Source organism: Narcine bancroftii, chromosome 3 (assembly GCF_036971445.1).
Source record: "Narcine bancroftii isolate sNarBan1 chromosome 3, sNarBan1.hap1, whole genome shotgun sequence".
NCBI lineage: Eukaryota > Metazoa > Chordata > Chondrichthyes > Torpediniformes > Narcinidae > Narcine > Narcine bancroftii.
In genome coordinates, this window is record NC_091471.1 from 329,590,861 (window position 1) to 329,612,348 (window position 21,488).

General features: G+C 46.1%; 1 protein-coding gene across 3 annotated transcripts; it reads left to right on the forward strand.

Moving 5' to 3' along the window:
- The first annotated feature begins 18 nt into the window (after positions 1–18).
- On the forward strand, positions 19–19,363 carry wdr45 (WD repeat domain 45). Of its 3 annotated transcripts, XM_069929237.1 has the most exons (12): positions 19–80; positions 438–516; positions 751–825; positions 2,848–2,952; positions 3,222–3,327; positions 3,901–3,995; positions 13,309–13,388; positions 14,207–14,329; positions 14,812–14,897; positions 16,659–16,760; positions 18,497–18,642; positions 19,066–19,363. In XM_069929237.1, exons 2-12 carry the CDS (start codon positions 468–470, stop codon positions 19,173–19,175), a joined length of 1,077 nt encoding a protein of 358 aa, XP_069785338.1. In that variant the 5' UTR covers positions 19–80; positions 438–467; the 3' UTR covers positions 19,176–19,363. The 3 variants fall into 3 exon arrangements, with proteins under 3 accessions (XP_069785338.1, XP_069785341.1, XP_069785340.1); XM_069929240.1 differs by lacking the exon at positions 18,497–18,642; XM_069929239.1 differs by lacking the exon at positions 438–516 and having other exon boundaries at positions 60–80.
- The last annotated feature ends 2,125 nt before the right edge of the window (positions 19,364–21,488 follow it).

A 21,488-nucleotide genomic window follows, 5' to 3' on the forward strand; every position in this document is an offset into this window, starting at 1 on the left:
GTGACGTCACATCTGGTCACCGAGAGGTCACGAAGTGAACCGGAAGTGTCAGGACAGATGAAGAACGACGACAGGACGAGGTGAGAGGTGGCCGGCGCAGTTCCCCATCCATCATCCCCAACTTCCCCCATCCCATCTCCCTTATCCCCACCCACAACCCCCCTCATCGCAACTCAACCCCATTCCCCCCCTCAACCCCTCTCACTCCCCATCCCTACTCATTCCCATCTCATCACTCCCTCCAGCCACCTCAACACTGCCTCATCCTGCAACCCCCAACCGACTCACACCCCTGATCCCCCCCACATCATCCCCGCCCCACACTTCCTAACTCCCCTCCCCTCCCCCTCCTTCCCTGCTATGTGGTCGGGCACGGGGAATGTTTCAGAATGGCCTGAGGTGACTGTGTGTCTCTCTCTCTTTCCCCTCCTCCACAGGATCAGTGCTGAACCCCCCCATCACTTGCGATGGCCCAACAGCGTGGGGTAAACAGTCTCCGCTTCAACCAGGATCACAGTAAGATGGGTCCTCACCTCCGCTGTCCCGCAGCGCTGAGCTCCCTCCTCACTGCCCCTCCCACAGCGCTGAGCTCCCTCCTCACAGCCCCTCCCTCAGCGCAGAGCTCCCTCCTCACTGCCCCTCCCACTACAATGTGTGGCAGACAGACTCCACATGAACTGCCTCCATTCAGCCCATCTGTTCCTGCTGTCTACAGCGTCACTGCCAGGAATTCTCTTTCCCTCCCCCCAGGCTGCTTCTGTTGTGCGATGGAGAGTGGAGTCCGGATCTACAACGTGGAGCCCCTCATGGAGAAGGGTCACTTGGGTGAGTGATGGCTTTTCCATTACAGGGGATCACACTTACTTCTTCACTCTGCCCCACCTCATTGGGTGTTCCACAGCCACCCCTCCCTCTCTATGTAACATCCTCTGATCCGCTGCACCTCCTCCCTGTCTATGTAACCCCCTCCAGTCCCCTAAACTCCTCCCTATCTGTAATCCTATCTGACTCCCACACCCCTCTCCATCTCTGTAACCTCGTCCAGACTGTTACACCCCTCCCTGTCTCTGTCACCCCCTCTGGTCCCCTGCACCCCTCCCTGCCTCAGATCTGGACATCAATAAGAGGCAGATGGAAATGAGGATGTGCAAGTTTATGACCTTTACAGAGATCCAAGTGAACAGATCACATTAAGTTCACAGGCAGTTTCCCTTTTTTGTAAAGGGGCTGGTGTTGATGAACAGGGAGCCTTTGTTCCAGTTGCACAGGGTAATGGTGAGGATGGAATCAGCCCCTGACCTGAGAAAGGAAACCCTAGACCGGTTAGCCTGACATCAGTGGTTGGGAAGATGTAGGAGTTGAGGGAGAGGTTACAGAGTACTTGGAGACACGTGACAGGACAGGCCAAAGCCAGCACGGTTTCCTTCAGGGAAAAACTAGCTTCACAAACCTGAGGAAGAGTATGGGAGATGCAGTGGATGTTGTGTGTCTGGGTTTTAGAAGGCCTTTGACAAGGGAATGCACATGAGGCTACTGAACGAGATAAGAGCCCATGGTGTAACAGGAAATATACTAGCGAGGGGAGAGCATTGGCTGATTGGCAAGAAGCAGAGAGTCGGAATACAGGAATCGTATTCAGATTGGTTGCCGGTTGCTAGTGATGTTCCGGTTGGTGTTGGGGCCACTTCTTTTCATGATTTAGATTATGGAACGAATAGCTTCGTGGCCAAGTCTGCAGACGATACGAAGGTAGATAGAGGGGCAGGTGGTGTCGAGGAAACAAGGTGATTGCAGAAGGACTTTGGTTAGGACAACAGGCAGAGAAGTGGTAAATGAAATACAATTTCGGAGAGTTTACGGTCGTGCACTTTGGTTGAAAAAATAAACAGGCAGACTGTTTTATAAATGGGGAGAAAACTGAAAAATCCCCAGATGCAAAGGGACCTGGGAGTCCTCATGCAGCATGGCCTGAAGGTAAAATTGCAGGTGGAGTTGGGGGCGAAGAAGGCAAATGCAATGCTGCCGTTCATTTCAAGAGGTAGAGAATATAAGAGCAGGGATGTAATGTTGAGGCTTTAAAGCCCCCAGTGAGCCCCCACGTGGAATATTATGAACAGTTTTGGGCTTCTCGTTGAAGAAAGGATGTGCTGATGTTGGAGAGAGTTCAGAGGATGTTCACTCTGTGAATAAAAGGGTTATCGTGTGAGGAATGTTTGACGGCTCTTGGCCTGAACTCGTTGGTATTTAGGAGAATGAGAGGGGAATCGCTGAAACTTTTTGAATGTTGAAAGGCAGGACAGAATAGATGTAGAAAGGTTGTTCCCCACGGTGGGAGAGTCCAGGGCAAGAGGGCACAACTTCAGGATTGATGGGCGTCTGCTTAGAACAGAGATAAGGTAGAATTTCTTCAGCCAGAGGGTGGTGAATCTGTGGAATTTGTTGCCACTGGCAGTTGTGGAGGCCAGGTCACTGGGTGTATTTAAAGGATGATGAAATGGTGGGGCAGACTCAATGGGATGAATGGCCTATTTCTGCTCATGCCTTATGGTTATTGGGTTGACACCACACTCTAGGCTGAAGGATCTGTGTACTGTGCTGTAGATTTCTAGGTTCGGTGAGATTGGATTTTGAAAGATCATGACGTTAAGAGGGCTGTGGAAGTGGAGGTCTGGGGCACACCATTCTAGAGGGGGCAACTATCATTTTGTGACATCCGTGAATTCTGGTTCCAGCCTCTGGCTCCTACCTCAGTTCCAGTTACTCCACTGAGCCTTCCTCACAGACTGGGGGTGTGAGTTGGATCTGCAGGTACAGGCCTCTGTTAACTGTGACTGTGTTCTTGTCAAGACCATGAGCAGGTTGGAAGTGTGGGACACGTGGAGATGCTGCAAAGGTCCAACCTACTGGCAATCGTCGGAGGGGGCACCAATCCCAAGTTTTCTGAGATTTCAGGTACGTCGTGGGTCAAAGACACAGTGAAGCTCCCTCTGTACCGTCCCATCACACGTTCCCAGGGTCAGACACAGAGTGAAGCTCCCTCTGCACCGTCCCATCACACACTCCTGGGGTCAGACACAGAGTGAAGCTCCCTCCTCACTGTCCCATCACACACTCCCAGGGTCAGACATGGGTGAAGCTCCCTCCGCATCATGCCTCTCCACACCCCCCAGGACTGGGACGGGTATGCTGCCTCCTGGGTAACCCTCTGTCTTTTCTTCCAGTACTAGTGTGGGACGATGCCCGTGAGGCAAAGGACTCGAGGGAGAAGCTGGTTTTGGAGTTCACCTTCACCAAGCCCGTGCTCGCCATCCGAATGCGACAGGACAAGTGAGATCAGTGCGCTGGTAGTTGCTGTTCCCCAGGGCTTCCCTCCGACCCACAGGCGAGCTTGAGTCGGGTACTCCCACACCTTCTCCCATTCCTCCATTCCCTGGAGTCTCCTTCCCCTCCAAATGACTGCCTTTTTACCTGAGGAAGGCAGGCGGTCTTCAAGGTCCACTTGTCCATCCTTACCACCCCTTCCATATCACGGAGCTCCCTCCTCATTGCCCCTCCTGCGGTGCGGACCCCCCTCCTCACCACCCCTCCTGCGCTGCAGAGCCCCCTCCTCACCACCCCTCCCATGGCATGTAGCCCCCTCCTCACCACCCCCTCGCAACACGCAGTCCCCTTCTGCGGCGCACAGCCCCCTCCCGCGGCGCGCAGCCCCCTCCCGCGGCGCGGAGCTCCCTCCTCCCCACAGCACTGTGGCACCCCTCACCACACCTACCCTAGGTTGTTGGTGGGGCAGGTGGGTGATACGCCCTCTGCTTCATCCTGCTCCATGGGGAAGACCAGCGTTCCACCAACATCGTGCGATATGCTTCTCTGACATTCCAGCCTTTGATTCCCTCTATCCAGGATCATCGTGGTTCTCAGCCACAGGATCTACGTGTACTCCTTCCCCAATAACCCCACCAAGCTCTTTGAATTTGACACTCGGGACAATACCAGAGGTAAGGTCTCCTTGACTGTTAACCCATGCCAGCCTGCATACATGTCCTTTTTGTGGTATGAGATCCCTCATTCCGTAAAGCCTTCCCTCCGTTTGCACAGCAGGTCAAGAGAGTGAGTCAGTGACTGATGATGCACTCTCCATCTGCCACGATAACCTCACCTCCCGTGCCCCGTCCATAAGTCAGTAAAGTGATAGAACCTGACTGACCGTGGTTAATTGATGTTCTCCCCATCCATCACGTCAACCTCACCTCCCATGCCCCGTCCTTAAATTGGGAATGACGGAACCTCACTGTCCATGGTTAGTCGATATACACCCAGAAGGGTGATGGAACTTCTTCGTCCGTGATTAGTTTTTTTTTAAATTTTTTTATTTTTCACACTATAAACCATATTGACCAAGATACATACAGACATTTTTCTTCTTAAATATATACAGGGTCGTTTTCTCCCCCTTTTTCCCCCTCCCTTCCCTCCCTCACTCCCTTCCCCATTTATAAGATACATTAAACCCGTTAAACAATGTTGTCACTTAATAAAAATAAACAAGAAATTCCACTGAGTCAGTTCTTTTCATTATCTTCTCCTTCTGTCATTTTAGGTGGTGGAAGTCCATGGTAGGATTTCTCTATTGTGTTTCATGTATGGCTCCCATATTTGTTCAAATATTGTAATATTATTTCTTAAATTATATGTTATTTTTTCTAATGGAATACATTTATTCATTTCTATGTACCATTGTTGTATTCTCAAGTTGTCTTCTAATTTCCAGGTTGACATAATACATTTTTTTGCTACAGCTAGGGCTATCATAACAAATCTTTTTTGTGCTCCATCCAAATCGAGTCCAAATTCTTTGTTTTTTTATATTACTTAGGAGGAAGATCTCTGGGTTTTTTGGTATATTGCTTTTTGTGATTTTATTTAATATCTGGTTTAGATCTTCCCAAAATTTTTCCACTTTCTCACATATCCAAATTGCATGAATTGTTGTTCCCGTTTCCTTTTTACAGCAAAAACATCTGTCAGATACTGTTGGGTCCCATTTATTTAACTTTTGAGGTGTGATGTATAGCCTGTGTATCCAGTTATATTGTATCATGCGTAACCTCGTGTTTATTGTATTTCTCTTAGTTCCGGAGCATAGCTTCTCCCATGTTTCATTCTTTATCTTTGTTTAGATCTTGTTCCCATTTTTGTTTAGGTTTACCGTTTGTTTCCTCGTTCTCCTTTTCTTGCAGTTTGATGTACATGTTTGTTACAAATTTTTAAATTATCATTGTGTCTGTAATCACATATTCAAAATTGCTTCCTTCTGGTAACCTCAGACTGTTTCCCAATTTGTCCTTCAAGTAGGTTTTCAGTTGGTAGTATGCAAACATTCTATCATGAGTTATATTATATTTATCCTTTATTTGTTCAAAGGTTAATAATTTATTTCCCGAAAAACAATTTTCTATTCTTTTGATCCCTTTTTTCTCCCATTCTCTAAAGGAAAGGTTATATATTGTAAAAGGGATTAGCTGATTTTGCGTCAGTATTAGTTTTGGTAGTTGGTAATTTGTTTTATTCCTTTCTACATGAATCTTCTTCCAAATGTGGAGCAGAATGATGCAATACCGGTGAATTCCTACGTTGCACCAATTTCTCATCCCATTTATATAGTATATGTTCAGGTATCTTCTCCCCTATTTTATCTAGTTCTAATCTGGTCCAATCTGGTTTTTCCCTTGTTTGATAAAAATCTGATAGGTATCTTAATTGTGCGGCTCTATAATAATTCTTAAAGTTTGGTAGTTGTAAGCCTCCTTGTTTATACCATTCTGTTAATTTATCTAGTGCTATCCTCGGTTTACCCACCTTTCCATAAGAATTTCCTTATTATTTTCTTTAACTTCTTGAAGAATTTCTCTGTTAGGTGTATTGATAATGACTGAAATAGGTATTGTATCCTTGGGAAAATATTCATTTTAATACAGTTTATCCTTCCTATCAGTGTTAGTGGTAAGTCTTTCCAATGCTCTAAGTCGTCTTGTAATTTTTTCATTAATGGATGGTAATTGAGTTTATATAGATGGCCGAGGTTTTTATTTAGTTGTATACCTAGGTATCGCATTGCTTGTGTTTGCCATCTAAATGGCGATTCTTTCTTAAACTTTGTGAAATCTGCATTATTCATTGGCATTGCTTCACTTTTATTTGCGTTGATCTTGTACCCCGATACTTCTCCATATTCCTTCAATTTCCTATGTAATTCTTTTATTGATATTTCTAGTTCTGTTAAGTATATTATAACATCATCTGCAAATAGACTGATTTTATATTCCTTGTCTTTTATTTTTATCCCTCTTATTTTATTTTCTGTTCTTATCAGTTCTGCTAGTGCTTCTATAGCTAACGCGAACAGTGAGGGAGATAGTGGACATCCCTGCCTTGTTGATCTGCTTAAGTTAAATTGTTTTGATATATATGCATTTACTGTCACTTTCGCCGATGGCCCCTTATATAATGCCATGATCCAATTAATATACTTCTCTGGTAAACTGAATTTTTGTAATACTTTGAATAAATAATTCCATTCTACTCTGTCAAAGGCCTTCTCTGCGTCTAAAGCAACCGCTACTGTTGGAGTTTTATTTCCTTCTGCATGAATTAAGTTAATAAATTTACAGATATTGTCTGTTGTTCGTCTTTTTTTAATAAATCCAGTTTGGTCTAGATTTACTATTTTTGGTACATAGTCGGCCAATCTGTTTGCTAATAGTTTAGCTTTTATCTTATAATCTGTGTTAAGTAGAGATATTGGTCTAAATGACGCTGGTGCAAGTGGATCTTTCCCTGTCTTTGGTATTACTGTAATTATTGCTGTTTTGCATGAATCTGGTATGCTTTGTGTTTTATCAATCTGGTTGATTACTTCCAGGAGGGGAGGAATTCATGTCTTTAAATATTTTATTGAATTCTATTGGGAATCCATCCTCTTCTGGTGTTTTATTGTTCGGTAGTTTTTTTAATATCTCCTGTAATTCTTCTATTTCAAATGGTTTTATTAATTTATTTTGCTCCTCTGTTTGTAATTTCGGTAGTTCAGTTTTAGTTAGAAATTCATCTATTTTGTCTTCTTTCCCTTCGTCTTCAGTTTGGTATAATTGTTCGTAGAATTCTCTGAAGTTTTCATTGATCTCCGTTGGATTATATGTGATTTGTTTGTCTTTTTTCCTTGATGCCAATACCATTTTCTTAGCTTGTTCTGTCTTAAGCTGCCATGCTAGAATTTTGTGTGTTTTTTCTCCTAGTTCATAATATTTCTGTTTTGTCTTCATTATATTCTTCTCCACCTTATATGTTTGTAGTGTTTCATATTTTATTTTTTTATCTGCCAATTCTCTTCTTTTAGTTGTGTCCTCCTTCATTGCTAATTCTTTTTCTATATTTACTATTTCTCTTTCCAAATGTTCTGTTTCCCGATTGTAGTCCTTCTTCATCTTTTTTTTTTAAATTTTTTTATTTTTCACACCATAAATCACATTAGCCATGATATACACTATTTCTTTTTCACACATATACAGTGACTTTTTCTCCCCCCACCTTTCCTCCCAAACCACCCCCCCACCCCCCCCCTCATCCATTTTAGGTATACAATCTAGGTTGCATTAAGCCAGTCAGACAATGTTGTCATTCAACAAAATTACTCCAGTAATTCTACTGAGTCCATTCTTTTCTTTCCTTCTCCTTCCATCAACTTAGGTAATGTTTGTCCCCGGTAGGTTTTCGCTATTGTATTTAATGTAAGGCTCCTATACTTGTTCGAATATTTCAATATTATTTCTTAACCAATATGTTATTTTTTCTAATGGAATACATTTATTCATTTAAATTTGGTAGTTTCTTCCTTTTAATTTGGTTATGTATTCCATTAATATTTAAAGACATATAGTTCAGCGTAGCCCTTTTATATTTTGTTTATCTTCTCTTTCCGTTTTTCCATCATTACCTTTCCTCCTTTTCCATTTCTGTTTTCTTATTTTCAACTCTTTATAAGACAACATTCCTACAACATCTAACATTTTCCTTATTCTCCTATTTCTATCTTATTTATCCCCAATCTCCCCTTCACCTCCTGAGTTGTCCTTTATCCCTTGTCGGACAACCACATCTCCCCTCTCCATTTGGATTTGCGAATCCACTCGCAAGCGTCAACTGATTTTGCAGTGACCGCTATTTCCCCCCACCCCGCCTCCCCCAGAAAAGATTTCACTTTTCATATGTCACAAAGGTCACTCTTTTAATTCCCTCCTTATTCTCTCTATTCCATTACCTTCCCTTATTAATTCTTGTCTATACTATCTATATTTTCCTCTAAGTACAGATACATTCATGTATGCTCATTGTCTCTATTCACTCTTATACCTCTTTACCCGCATACATATCAATCGTGATCATTTTTACTCTCATTACCCGTCTTCATCCCTCAGTCTATTTTTGTCTTTACCCACATACATATCAATCGTGATCATTTTAACTCTCATTACCCGTCTTCCTCCCTCAGTCTATTTTTGTAATTGTTCTGCAAATTTTCGTGCTTCTTCTGGATCCGAGAATAGTCTGTTTTGTTGTCCTGGAATAAATATTTTCAATACCGCTGGATGCTTTAGTATAAATTTATACCCTTTCTTCCATAAAATCGCCTTTGCTGTATTGAACTCTTTTCTCTTCTTTAGGAGTTCAAAACTTATATCTGGATAAATGAAGATTTTTTGCCCTTTATACTCCAGTGGTTTGTTGCCCTCTCTTACTTTTTCCATTGTCTTCTCCAGTACCTTTTCTCTTGTAGTATATCTTAGGAATTTTACTACAATAGATCTTGGTTTTTGTTGTGGTTGTGGTTTAGAGGCCAATACTCTATGTGCCCTTTCTATTTCCAATTCTTGCTGTAGTTCTGGACATCCTAGGGTCTTAGGGATCCACTCTTTTATAAACTCCCTCATATTCTTGCCTTCTTCATCTTCCTTAAGGCCCACTATCTTTATGTTATTTCTTCTGTTATGGTTTTCCATTGTATCTATTTTTTGAGCTAGTAGTTCTTGTGTCTCTTTAGTTTTTTTATTAGATTTCTCCAATTTCTTTTTTAAGTCTTCTACCTCCATTTCTGCTGCTACTGCCCGCTCTTCCATCTTGTCCATTTTTTTTCCCATTTCTGTTAAGGTCGTCTCCATTTTATTTATTTTCTCTTCTGTGTTGTTTATTCTTTTTCTTAAATCCTTAAATTCCTGTGTTTGCCATTCTTTAAATGACTCCATGTATCCTTTAATAAGAGCAAGTATATCCTTTACCTTGCCTATCTTTTCTTCTTCTATTTCACCATACTCTTCCTCTTCTTCTTCCTCTGGGTTGACCATCTGTTGTTTCTTTGTTGCCCTTTCCTCCTCTTCTTTCTTGTTTCTATTGTCTTCTGTGGTCTCTTCTTGCTGCAGGTGTTCTGCAGCTGTCGTTGCCGGCTGTGGAGATCGACTCCCCAGCTGGTCCCCCCTCCCGTCGGTGTGTTTTTTTTCATTCGCATCGCGCATGCGCGAAGTATCACGCATGCGCGGTTGCGCACTTTTACTCGGCTCAGCGAGCCATTTTTGTAGTCCATTATTTACCGACCTGAGGGAGCGGGTTTCTCTCTCCGCAGCGGGCCTCTTCGGACAGGTAAGGCCTTCACCTTTTTCCTCCTTTGTCTTCTCTTCCTCTCTACTTGCCGTTGCTTTCGATTTTTCTTTTTTTGTTGCCATCTTCTTTCCACCTTTATACTCACTTTTCTGTAACTTTTATTTCTGTGCCTTTGTGTTTTCTCTTGTTTTTCCCGACTTTTCTGGAGAGGGCTGGAGTTCACCGTCCGGCCACTACTCCATCACGTGACTCCCCTTCCGTCCTTCTTCATCTTAGTTACATAACTTATTATTTGCGCTCTGATGAGCGCTTTCATTGCGTCCCATAGTATAAACTTATCTTTCACTGATTTTGTATTTATTTCAAAGTACATTTTAATTTGTCATTCAATGAATTCTCTAAAATCCTGTCTTTTAAGTAGCATGGAGTTTAATCTCCATCTATACATTCTTGGTGGGATGTCCTCTAGCTCTATTGCCAATAACAGGGGTGAGTGGTCCGATAATAGTCTAGCTTTATATTCCGTTTTCCTAACTCTCCCTTGAATGTGGGCTGATAACAGGAATAGGTCTATCCTTGAGTATGTTTGATGTCTACCCGAATAATATGAATATTCCTTTTCCTTTGGGTGTTGTTTCCTCCATATATCCAAAAGTTGCATTTCTTGCATCGATTTAATTATAAATTTGGTTACTTTGTTCTTTCTGTTAGTTCTTTTTCCACTTTTATCCATGTTTGAGTCCAAATTAAGGTTAAAATCCCCTCCTATTAGTATGTTCCCTTGCGTATCTGCTATCTTCAAAAAGATATCTTGCATAAATTTTTGATCTTCTTCATTAGGTGAGTATACATTGAGTAAATTCCAAAATTCGAATATATCTGACATTTTATCATTACATATCTCCCTGCTGGATCTATTATTTCCTCTTCTATTTTGATTGGTACATTTTTATTGATTAATATAGCTACTCCTCTGGCTTTTGAATTATATGATGCTGCTGTTACATGTCCTACCCAATCTCTCAGTAATTTCTTGTGTTCCACTTCAGTTAGATGTGTTTCTTGTACGAATGCTATATCAATTTTTTTCTTTTTTCAGTAAATTTAACAATTTCTTCCTTTTGATTTGGTTATGTATTCCATAAATATTTAAAGTCATATAGTTCAACATAGTCATTTCATACTTTGTTTATCTTTCCTTTCCATTTCCTCATCACCTCCTTCCCTTCTTATCCATTTCTGCTTTCTTTTTTTGAACACATTATAAGACAACATTTCTAAAACGTAAAATATTTCCACTATTCTCATATCTAAAATTCCTTTAACCCCAATAGTCCCTCCCCTTTCTGAGTTGCCCTTTGTCCCTTGTCGGGCAACCACATCTCCCCTCTCCATTTGGATTTGCGAATCCGCTCGCAAGCGTCAACTGATTTCACAGTGACTGTTATTCTTCCCCACCCAGCCCTCCCAGAAAAGATTTTAATCTTCATATATAACAAAGGTCACTCTCTTAATTCCCTCCTTACTTCCTTTCTTCCCTTTCTTTCCCTTCTTAGTTCTTACCTGTACTCTATTTTATATATATATATATATATACATACACACACACACATATAAATACAAAAATATACATACATACACATACATATAGTTTGTTGTCATTTTTGTTCTTGTTACATCTCTTCATCTCTCTGTCTGTTTTGTAGTTTTTCTGCAAATTTTCATGCTTCTTCCGGATCCGAGAATAGTTTGCTCTGCTGCCCCGCTGGGTATTTTAACATAAATTTATTACCTTTTTTCCATAGGGTCGTTTTTGCTGCATTGAACTCTTTCCTCTTCTTCAGGTGTTCAAAACTTATATCTGGATAGAAAAAAATATTTTGACCCTTGTATTCCAGTGGTTTTTTGTCTTCTTTTATTTTCCTCATTGCCTTCTCCAATATATTTTCTCTTGTATATCTTAGGAATTTTACTAGAATGGATCTTGGTTTTTGTTGTGGTTGTGGAGGTTTAGGGGCTAATATTCTGTGTGCCCTTTCTATTTCCATTTCTTCCTGTAATTCTGGTCTTCCTCGGACCCTGGGGATCCATTCTTTTATAAACTCTTTCATATTTTTGCCTTCTTCATCTTCCTTAAGGCCCACTATCTTTATATTGTTTCTTCTATTATAATTTTCCATTATATCTATCTTCTGAGCTAACAGCTCTTGTGTCTCTTTAACTTTTTTATCAGATTCTTCTAATTTCTTTTTGAAGTCATCTACTTCCATTGCTATGGCTGTTTCTCGTTCTTCCACCTTGTCTACTCTTTTTCCTATATCTGTCGTGATCATCTCTAATCTATTCACTTTTTCTTCTGTACTTTTTATTCTTTTTATTTCATTGAATTCTTGTGACTGCCAATCTTTTACTGTTTCCATATATTCTTTAAAAAAAATATATCCATGTACTTGCCCTTCCCTTCATCTTCCATTTCTCTGTGTTCTTCCTCCTCTTCTGAGTCTACTCCAGGATCTGTGTCCTTTATCTCTGTCTCTTCTGGTTTTCTTGTTGGGTTGTTTGTTTTATTTTGTTGGGTATTTTTGGTCTTCTTATTTTTATTAGAAGTGTCTTGCTGCTTGTCTTCTTCCTCTGGGTTGGTCATCTGTTGTTTCTTTGATTTCTTTTTACTCTCTTTCTGGCTCTCGTTATTTTCTGTGTTTTCCTCTTGCTGCTTTGTTGTGGTTGTCAATTTCAGCTGTGGAGATCAACTCCTCAGCTGGTCCCCCCTCCCGTCAGTGTTATTTTTGTCTTGCGCATCACGCATGCGCGGTTGCGCACTTTTGTTTGGCTCCTTGAGCCATTTTTGTAGTCCCGAGTTCGCGGTTTCCACTGACCTCAGGGAGCGGGCTTCTCTCTCCACGGCAGGCCTCCTCGTACCGTGTAAGGCCTTCACCTTCCTCCTCCGACGTCCTTCTTCTTTTCATCCCGTTTTTGGTTTTTCTTTCTTCGCTGCCATTTTCTCCACACTTTTACTTTCACTTTGTTATGGTTTTTATGTTTGTGCCTTTGTTTTTTCTCTTTCTTTTTTTTAACTTTTCTGGAGAGGACTGGAGTTCCCCTACCAGCCACTACTCCATCACGTGACTCCTTCGTCCGTGATTAGTTGATGCATTTCACATCCACCACGTCAACCTCACCTCCCGTGCCCTGTCCAGAAGTCAGGGCAATGAGGGAACCTCACTGTCCATGGTTAGTCGATGCACTTTACATCCGCCACATCAACGATAGAATTTCACTGTCTGTGGTTATTCGATGTACACCACCTCAGTAACGTCATTTCCATTCCCCTCTCCACAAGAACAATCTAAGTTGTGTTCCTGTAAAAATGTTGTCAACGTGTGTCAATTTGCCCTCTTCAACCTTCATGTGAAGTGTAGCAGCTTCCTGACCACTGAGAAAATTTGACTACAGGATAGGACGTCCTTTCTCTGCGCCTTCAGACCTGACCGCAGTCCTCCTGTATCTCCCCACTTTTCCCAAACATGGTCTGAGCTGCAGCCCAGAAACTCCTGAAGCTGTGTTGGGTGATTGGGGCAGGGGATTGGAGGGACATTTTGAGGGGGCGGGCTGGAGATGTCACCAGAGCCCCGCTGTCAGCAGCCCTTCTGTTATCCATAGGCCTGTGTGACCTGTGCCCCAGCATCGAGAAGCAGCTCCTGGTCTTCCCTGGACACAAGTGTGGCAGCCTTCAGATCGTGGTGAGTGAGTGGGAAACTGAGGAGGTGGTTGGAGTCTTTCGTCATGGCTGATCTCCACCCCACCCCGTCAACCCCTGACCGCACACTCCTGCCCACCACACCCCTGCTCCGCGACCCCTGTGAATAAAGCCCGTGCACTGCCACGTCAGGTGTAACCCCTGACTCCTCTCTTTTGTGTTACCCACGCCCACCAACCATTGAATCCCATCAGACCCCTAGACCCCTCCCCTTCTCTGTAATCCCACTCTGGTCCCCGACACTCCTCCTCATCTTTACAATCCACTCTGGTCCCATCCACCCCTCCCTGTCTCTAACAGCCTCCAGTCACCTACACCCTTTCCTGTCCTCTGGTATCCCCTCTGTTGCCCTACACCCTTCCCTGCATCTGTAAGCCTCTCTGATCCTCTACACCCATCCATGTCTCTATAACACCATCTGGTCCCCTACACCCCTCCCTGTCTCTGTAACCTATTCCAGCCCCTTACACCCCTCCCTGTCTCTGTAACCTACCCCCCCAGTACCTTACATCCCTCCCTGTCTCTGTAACCCCCCCCAGTCCCCTACATCCCTCCCTGTCTCTGTACCCCCTTCCAGTCCCTTACAACCCTCTGTCTCTGAAACCAACCCCCCCCAGTCACTTTCCTCCATCACAGACCCGCCCCATTGTGCACCCCCCCCCCCCCCCAAAAGCCCACAGCACTCTCGCAATATTTCTCCCCACCTCGTTTATGGATGGGGATTGTGGAGGGGACATGGGTGTTTCTGGCTCCCCATCCCAGACCAGCCCCATGGACTAATGTTGCCATGCCTGGCTGCAGGACTTGTCGAACACAAAGCCAGGCATCTCGTCAGCACCCTTCACCATCAACGCCCACCAGAGTGAGATTGCCTGCATCGCCCTGAACCAGCACGGCAGCGTCGTTGCATCTGCCTCCAGGAAGGTAGGGATCCCGGACCGGTGGGCAGAGCCTCCTGACAAAACCCCCCCCCGCCTCAGTCTCCCCTCTCCCTACCCTTCTTCCTCCCTCACCTATCTCGGCAATTCCTCCCCACCTGCATTCTGTGGCTTACACACACATCTGTTGATGCTCGTTCTTCCTCATGGATGTTCTGGCACGGATAGAGGGGCCAAGATAATCACCTGCACTTACACACGTGTGTCTGCACACTCACACACACTGTATGTATAAATGCACTTACATCCATGTGTTTGGATACACAGTGCTCATGCAGGCTACTACACACTTGCACGCACACTCAGTGACAGGACTGTATGCACACCCTCTGGGGTCTAGCTGGGGGTCTCCGCCGATTGTTGGCAGAGAGGCTGGGCAGGTCAAGATCAAGATGGGACGTGGCCGGGAGGGTGGGGTGTTTGGGAAAGATGGACTCCCATCATGACACTTATTCCACATGTCTGCAGGGCACTCTCATCCGCCTCTTCGACACACAGACCAAGGAGAAGTTGGTGGAGCTGCGGAGGGGAACCGATCCCGCAACCCTGTACTGGTGAGAGAGGGGGTGTTGGGAGGAATGGGGTTAGAAATAAAGTGAGGCTCCCTCTGCACCGTCCCATCACACATTCCCTGGGTCAGATACAGAGTGAGGCTCCCTCCACACCGTCCCATCACACATTCCCAGGGTCAGATACAGAGTGAGGCTCCCTCCACACCGTCCCATCACACACTCCCGGGGTCAGATACAGAGTGAAGCTCCCTCCGCAATGTCCAGTCACACACTCCCAGGGTCAGATACAGTGTGAAGCTCCCTCTGCACCGTCCCATCACATACTCCTGGGGTCAGACAGAGTGAAGGTCCCTCCGCACCGTCCCATCACACACCCCCGGGGTTAGAAATAGAGTGAGGCTCCCTCTGCACCGTCCCATCACACACTTCCGGGGTCAGATACAGAGTGAAGCTCCCTCCACACCGTCCTATCACACACTCCCAGGGTCAGATACAGTGTGAAGCTCCCTCTGCACCGTCCCATCACATACTCCTGGGGTCAGACACAGAGTGAAGGTCCCTCCGCACCGTCCCATCACACACCCCCGGGGTTAGAAATAGAGTGAGGCTCCCTCTGCACCGACCCATCACACACTTCCGGGGTCAGATACAGAGTGAAGCTCCCTCCAAACCATCCCATCACACACACTCGTGGTCAGACGCAGAGTGAGGCTTCCTCCGCACCGTCCCATCACACACTCCCGGGGAGGGCGCAGCAGTGATTCATCATGATTTCTCAGCTAACATTAATCAGGATGTTTGATAGCAGAGGAGGAATGAATGGCATGACTGATGCCAGTAGTGGGAGGGGTGGTGAGGACCTAGGGGATCTTAGATTTGGGAGACTCAAAGCAGACAGTGGGTTGGTGCAGAGATGTGGAGATCTAGATGATGTGATTGTTGTAAAACACAAATGTGCTGGAGAAACTCAGCCGGTCCCTCAAGTGGCAACATTTCGAGCCTGAGACCTTCTTCAAGGTATGAGCAAAAAGCAGGAAGAATGGAACGAGAGAGAGAAGGGATGGAAGGAAGGAGACAGGAATTGAGAATGAGAGAGAGAGAGACAAGGGCTGGGGAGAAGGAGACAGGAATTGTGAATGAAAGGGAGAGAGACAAGGGGTGGGGAGATGGAGGGAAGGGGATGGATAGGGAACGAGAGAGACAATAGAGGACAATAGAGAGACAAAGAGTTGGGAGATGGGAAGGAGACAGGAATCAGGAATAAGAGAGAGACAAGGGGTGGACAGATGGAGACATAGGGAACAAGAGAGACAAGGTGGGGAGATGGAGGGAAGGAGACAGGGATAGGGAATGAGAGAGACAAGGGGTGGGGAGATGGAGACAGATAGGAAACAAGAGAGAGACAAGGGGTGGGGAGCTATAGGGAAGGGGACGGATAGGGAATGAGAGAGAGAGAGACAAGGGGTGAGGAGATGGAGGGAACGAGACAGGGATAGGGAATGTGAGAGAGAGGAACAAGGGGTGGGAAGTTGGAGGGATAGGGAACGAGAGAGATAATGGGTGGGGAGATGGAGGGAAGGAGACAAAGATAGGGAAAGAGAGAAGGGGTGGGGAGATGGAGGGAAGGAGATGGATAGGGAATGAGAGAGACAAGGGATGGAGGGATGGATGGAAGGAGATAAAGTAAAAAGGGGATAAAGGAGATGTCAACAAAGTCGGGAGACAAGAATGGGGAAAGCTGACTGAAGAGTGATGGGGATAGGTTGAGGCCACGGTGTTCATCCTCTCTCCTAATTCCAACAGCATCAACTTCAGCCATGACTCCTCCTTTCTCTGTGCCTCCAGTGACAAGGGCACCGTGCACATCTTTGCCCTCAAGGACACCCGTCTGAATCGGCGTTCAGCGTAAGTCCACCTCCCCCTTCTCTGCCCAGTGTGGCAGCGGGTGCACATGGTTCCATGGGCAGGGAGGGACCAGCGGATCAGGAGTCGGCCATCCAGCCCTTCGAGCCTGCTCCGTTGATCTTATTGAATGGCGGATCTGATGAAAGGCTCATCTCCACCAACCTGACTTTTCCCCATATTCCTTAATTCCCCAACGATGTAAAAATCTGTCCAACCTTGTCTTAAATATATTTACTGAGGTCCCCTCCACTGCTTCAATGGACAGCGAATTCCACAGATTCCCCATTTTTGGAGCTATTCTTGCCAAAGGCACAGATTTTCCTCATCTCTGTCCTAAATCTACTCCCCTGGATCTTGAGGCAATGTCCCCTCGTTCTGGTCTCCACCACCAATGAGAACAACTTACCTACCTCTATCTGATCCACACCTTTCATCATTTTATATGTTTCTGTCAGATTGCCTCTCATTTGTCTAAACTCCAACGAGTCCAGTCCCAGATGCCTCAATCTCTCCTCGTAGGCCAAGCCCCTCATCTCTGGAATCAACCTGGTGAACTTCCTCTGTACCACCTCCAAAGCCAGTATGTCCTTCAAGTCAGGAGACCAGAACTGCACATAGTTCTCCACATGCAGCCTTACCAGGACCTTGTACAGTTGCAGCAGGACCTCCCGGCTCCCAAATTCAATCCCTGCAGCAATGAAGACACCCTGCTGCACCTGCAACCAACCTTTTCTGATTCATTCCAGGTCCTTCTGCATGGCAGCGTGCTGCAATCGCTTACCATTTAAATAATAATATGATTTTCCATTCTTCCTTTGAAAATGCATCACCTCACATTTACCAACGTTGTACTCCACCTGCAGACCTTTGCCCACTCACTGAACCTATCTATATCCCTCTCTGAATCTTCTGCATAATTTGCTTTTCCACTCAATTTAGTGTCATCAGCAAACGTAGATACATGACACTCTGTCCCCTCTTCTAGATTGTTCATGTACATCATGAATGGTTGCGGGCCCAGCACCAACCCCGTGGCACCAACTCACCACCGATTGCCATCCAGGAAAACACCCTTGTACCCCAACTCTCTGCTTTCTGTTGGTTAACCAATCCTCAATCCAGGCTAAGACATCACTCCCAACTCTACACATCCTTATCTTCTGTTCAAATCTTTAAATTCTTTTTAAATTTAGACATACAGCACGATAACAGGCCCTTTTGGCCCATGAACCCGTGACCCCTCCCCCATGACACCAATTGACCTACATCCCTAGTACATTTTGAATGGTGGGGAGAAAACCAGAGCATTCTCGGAAAACCTATGTAGACATGTAAAGAAAAATGCGGGACTCGAACCCTGGTCCAGTCACTGGCGCTGTTACGGTGCATGCAGCTCAGTATGTTCAGTTCAGTATGTCAATGGAGGATAGACACTGAAAATGTCTGCCCGTCTATCCCAGCATGCATTCCTGCTGGATGGGACACTGCAAATGTCTGCCCGTCTGTCCCAGCATGCACTCCCACTGGATGGACACTGCAAATGGCTGCCCATCTGTCCCAGTCTCCATTCAGACTGGAAGACACGGCAAATGGCCGTCCGTCACATTCATGGTGGATGGACACTACAGATGGCTGCCTGTGTCCCGTGGGCGGCTTGCGGTGGAGGCTGCTTGTTTTGGTGCTGTGCTGGCGGTGCCTGTGTGAGGAGCTGACGGAGTTTTCCTTCTGTTGGCCAGGCTGGCCCGGGTGGGCAAGGTGGGACCGGTGATTGGGCAGTACGTGGACTCGCAGTGGAGCCTGGCCAGCTTCACCGTGCCGGCAGAGTGTGCCTGCATCTGTGCCTTTGGCAAAAACAGCTCCAAAAATGTCAACTCTGTCATAGGTGAGTGTGCGGGTGGGGGACTATGGTGTGGGGGGAAAGAGGGGGGGTGGTGGGGTTGGGAAGATGCAGTGGGGGGAGAGATGGGGGTGTGTGGGGGCAGGGGGAGGGAACTGGTAGCTTGGTGCAGGCTGCAGTCTCCCCACCCCCCATCCCTGATCCCTGCTCACAGTGTACTAGCCCCAGTGTGGAGCTCCCTCACCCCCTCATTCACCACCTCCTAATCCCTCTCCTCCCTGCTCTCTCTCACCACCCCTTCAGTCACCCCTTCCCACCCATCCCTCACCTCCCTTTTCCTCTCCCCACCCCGTCCTCCCAGCCTTGAGCACCTCATCCTCGCCTCCTCTCCTCTTTGCTCCACAACCCCCCTCCCCCACCTGGGTGGTCCAGATGGGCTGTAACTGGGTCTCTCCTCCCTTCCTGTAGCGGTCTGTGTGGACGGGACATTCCACAAGTACGTCTTCAGCCCCGACGGGAACTGCAACAGGGAGGCCTTCGACGTCTACCTGGACATTTGCGATGACGATGACTTCTGACTGCCTCCCACCCAGCCCCCAGCTCCCATGTGAGGGTCCCGGAGCTTGGATGAGCCAGTCCCCAGGAGATGGTGCAGGAGGGGCTAACCCAGACTGAGGAACCCCGCATGGAGAGGCTGGTGTCGTGGGACATTGAACTCTGTGTGTCCGACCGCTGATGTTCCCTCAAATAACCATGTGTTCTACCACTGCTGCAATCTTTGTCCTTTTTCTTCTCAGTGCACTGACACTGGGTTGGGGGGCACACACGTTTCACCAATATATATAACCCCCCCCCCCACACCCATGCCCTGACATTAGGAGGCAGAGGCGGAGGGGGTCCTGCAGTGAGCTGACTGGGCCTCGCCTTCAGGAAGCTCAGCTCGGTCTGAATCCTGGCTGTGTGTGAGGGGACGGTAGAGAGGGAGCTTCACTCTCCCTTCCCCATCCTCTCCCCCTCCCCCTTCCTCCGCCCTCCCTCCCCCTTCCTCTCCCCTCCGCCCTCCTCTCCCTGCCCCTCCCCAGCCAACATTCTGGGTGGGTTTCCTCCATCCATGCCAGTTCTCCCTCCTCGTCCCTCTCTCCCTCCCCAGCACCCAATCCCTCCCACCCAGGGTTCCCTCCTCATCCCTCTTCGCCCCCATTCCTCCTTTCTTCCCTACCTCGGTGATGAGAGAGAGAGACTAAGCCTCCACTTGATGCCAGGGAACCGGAACGGGCTTCCCAGAACCACCGTTCCAGTGAGGAAGCGGCATGGCATGTGGAGCAACTCATCCGAGCATGAAGGGCTGCAGATCAGTCGGTGAGTCCGGGCAAGGCAAGGCATGCTGAGTGATGGCAAGGCTCTGCACAGTGTGGGGTACAGGGTCATGATTCCCTGTACATGTCCACGCTGCCCCCCACAGACAATGAAGGGAGGGGTAAAGTTTTGGGCATGTTTGCCTTTATTGGTCAGGCACTGAGTTGGAGGGTCATAGAACACAGAAACAGGCCACTTCGGCCCTTCTAGTCTGTGCTGAACAATTTTTCTGCCGAGTCTTGCTGACCTGCACCCAATCCATACCCCTCCAATCCATGGACTTCTCCAAATTCTTCTTCAATGTTAAAATTGAGTCCGCAGCCCATTCCACACTCCCACCGCTCTCTGTGTGATGAAATTCCCCCTAAATCAGTGGTTCTCAACCTTTTTCTATCCACCCACAGACCACCTGAAGCAATCCCTTACAAATCACAGAGCCCCAATGGCATAGGGAATAATATATGGTCTGTGGATGGGAAGAAAGTTTGAAAACCACTGTTTTAATCGTCCCTCTTTGACTTGTTATGTGCACGGTTTCAGAACTCCAAAGGAAACGGGCCAATGACAATTTTTCTCAAGCAAAATATTTCAGTACCAATCGGATCCAGAGTAGTGGTTCTCAACCTTCCCTTCCTTAAGCAATCCCTTACTGATCACAGAGTACCGATGGCATAAGTATTCCTTGAAGTGGGATGTGAGTGGAAAGAAAAAGGTTGAGAACAACTGCCCTAAACTTTTCACCCTTCACCCTTAACCCATGTCCTCTAGTTTGTATCTCACCAACCTTCAGTGGAAAAAGCTGACCTACTCTGTCTATCCCCCTCATAATTTTAAATACCTTGATCAAATCTCCCCTTCATATCTTCTACGCTCCAGGGAATTAAGTCCTAACCTGTTTGACCTTTTCCTGTAACTCAGTTCCTGAAGTCCAGCCAACATCCTAGTAAATCTTCTCTGCACTCTTTCTATCTAATTGATATATTTCCTGTACACAATACTCCAAATTGGCCTTACCAATATCTCCTGTATTCAATATTTTGATTTATGAAGGCCAATATACCAAAAGCTTTCTTTATGACCCTGTCCACCACTTTGATACCACTTTCAGGGAATTATGTCTCTGTATTCCCAGATCCCTCTGTTCTACTGCACTCCTCAGTGCCCGACAGTTTACCATGTACGTCCTTTCTTGGTTTGTCCTTCAAAAATGCAACACCTCCCCCTTGTCTGCATTAAATCCATTGGCCATTTTGCAGCCCATTTTTCCAGCTGGTCCAAATCCCTCTACAACCTTTGAAAATCTTCCTCGCCGTCCACAACAACTCCGATCTTAGTGTCATCTCCAATTTCCCACATGATCATGCAGATCATTGATATAGATGACAAAGAACAATGGCCCAGCACGGATCCCTAAGGCACACCCAACGTCACAGTCCTCCAGTCTGAGAAGCAATTGTCCACCACTATTCTCTGGCTTCAGCAATTGTTGAATCCAGCTCACTACTTCACCAGGAATACCAAGTGAATGAGCCTTC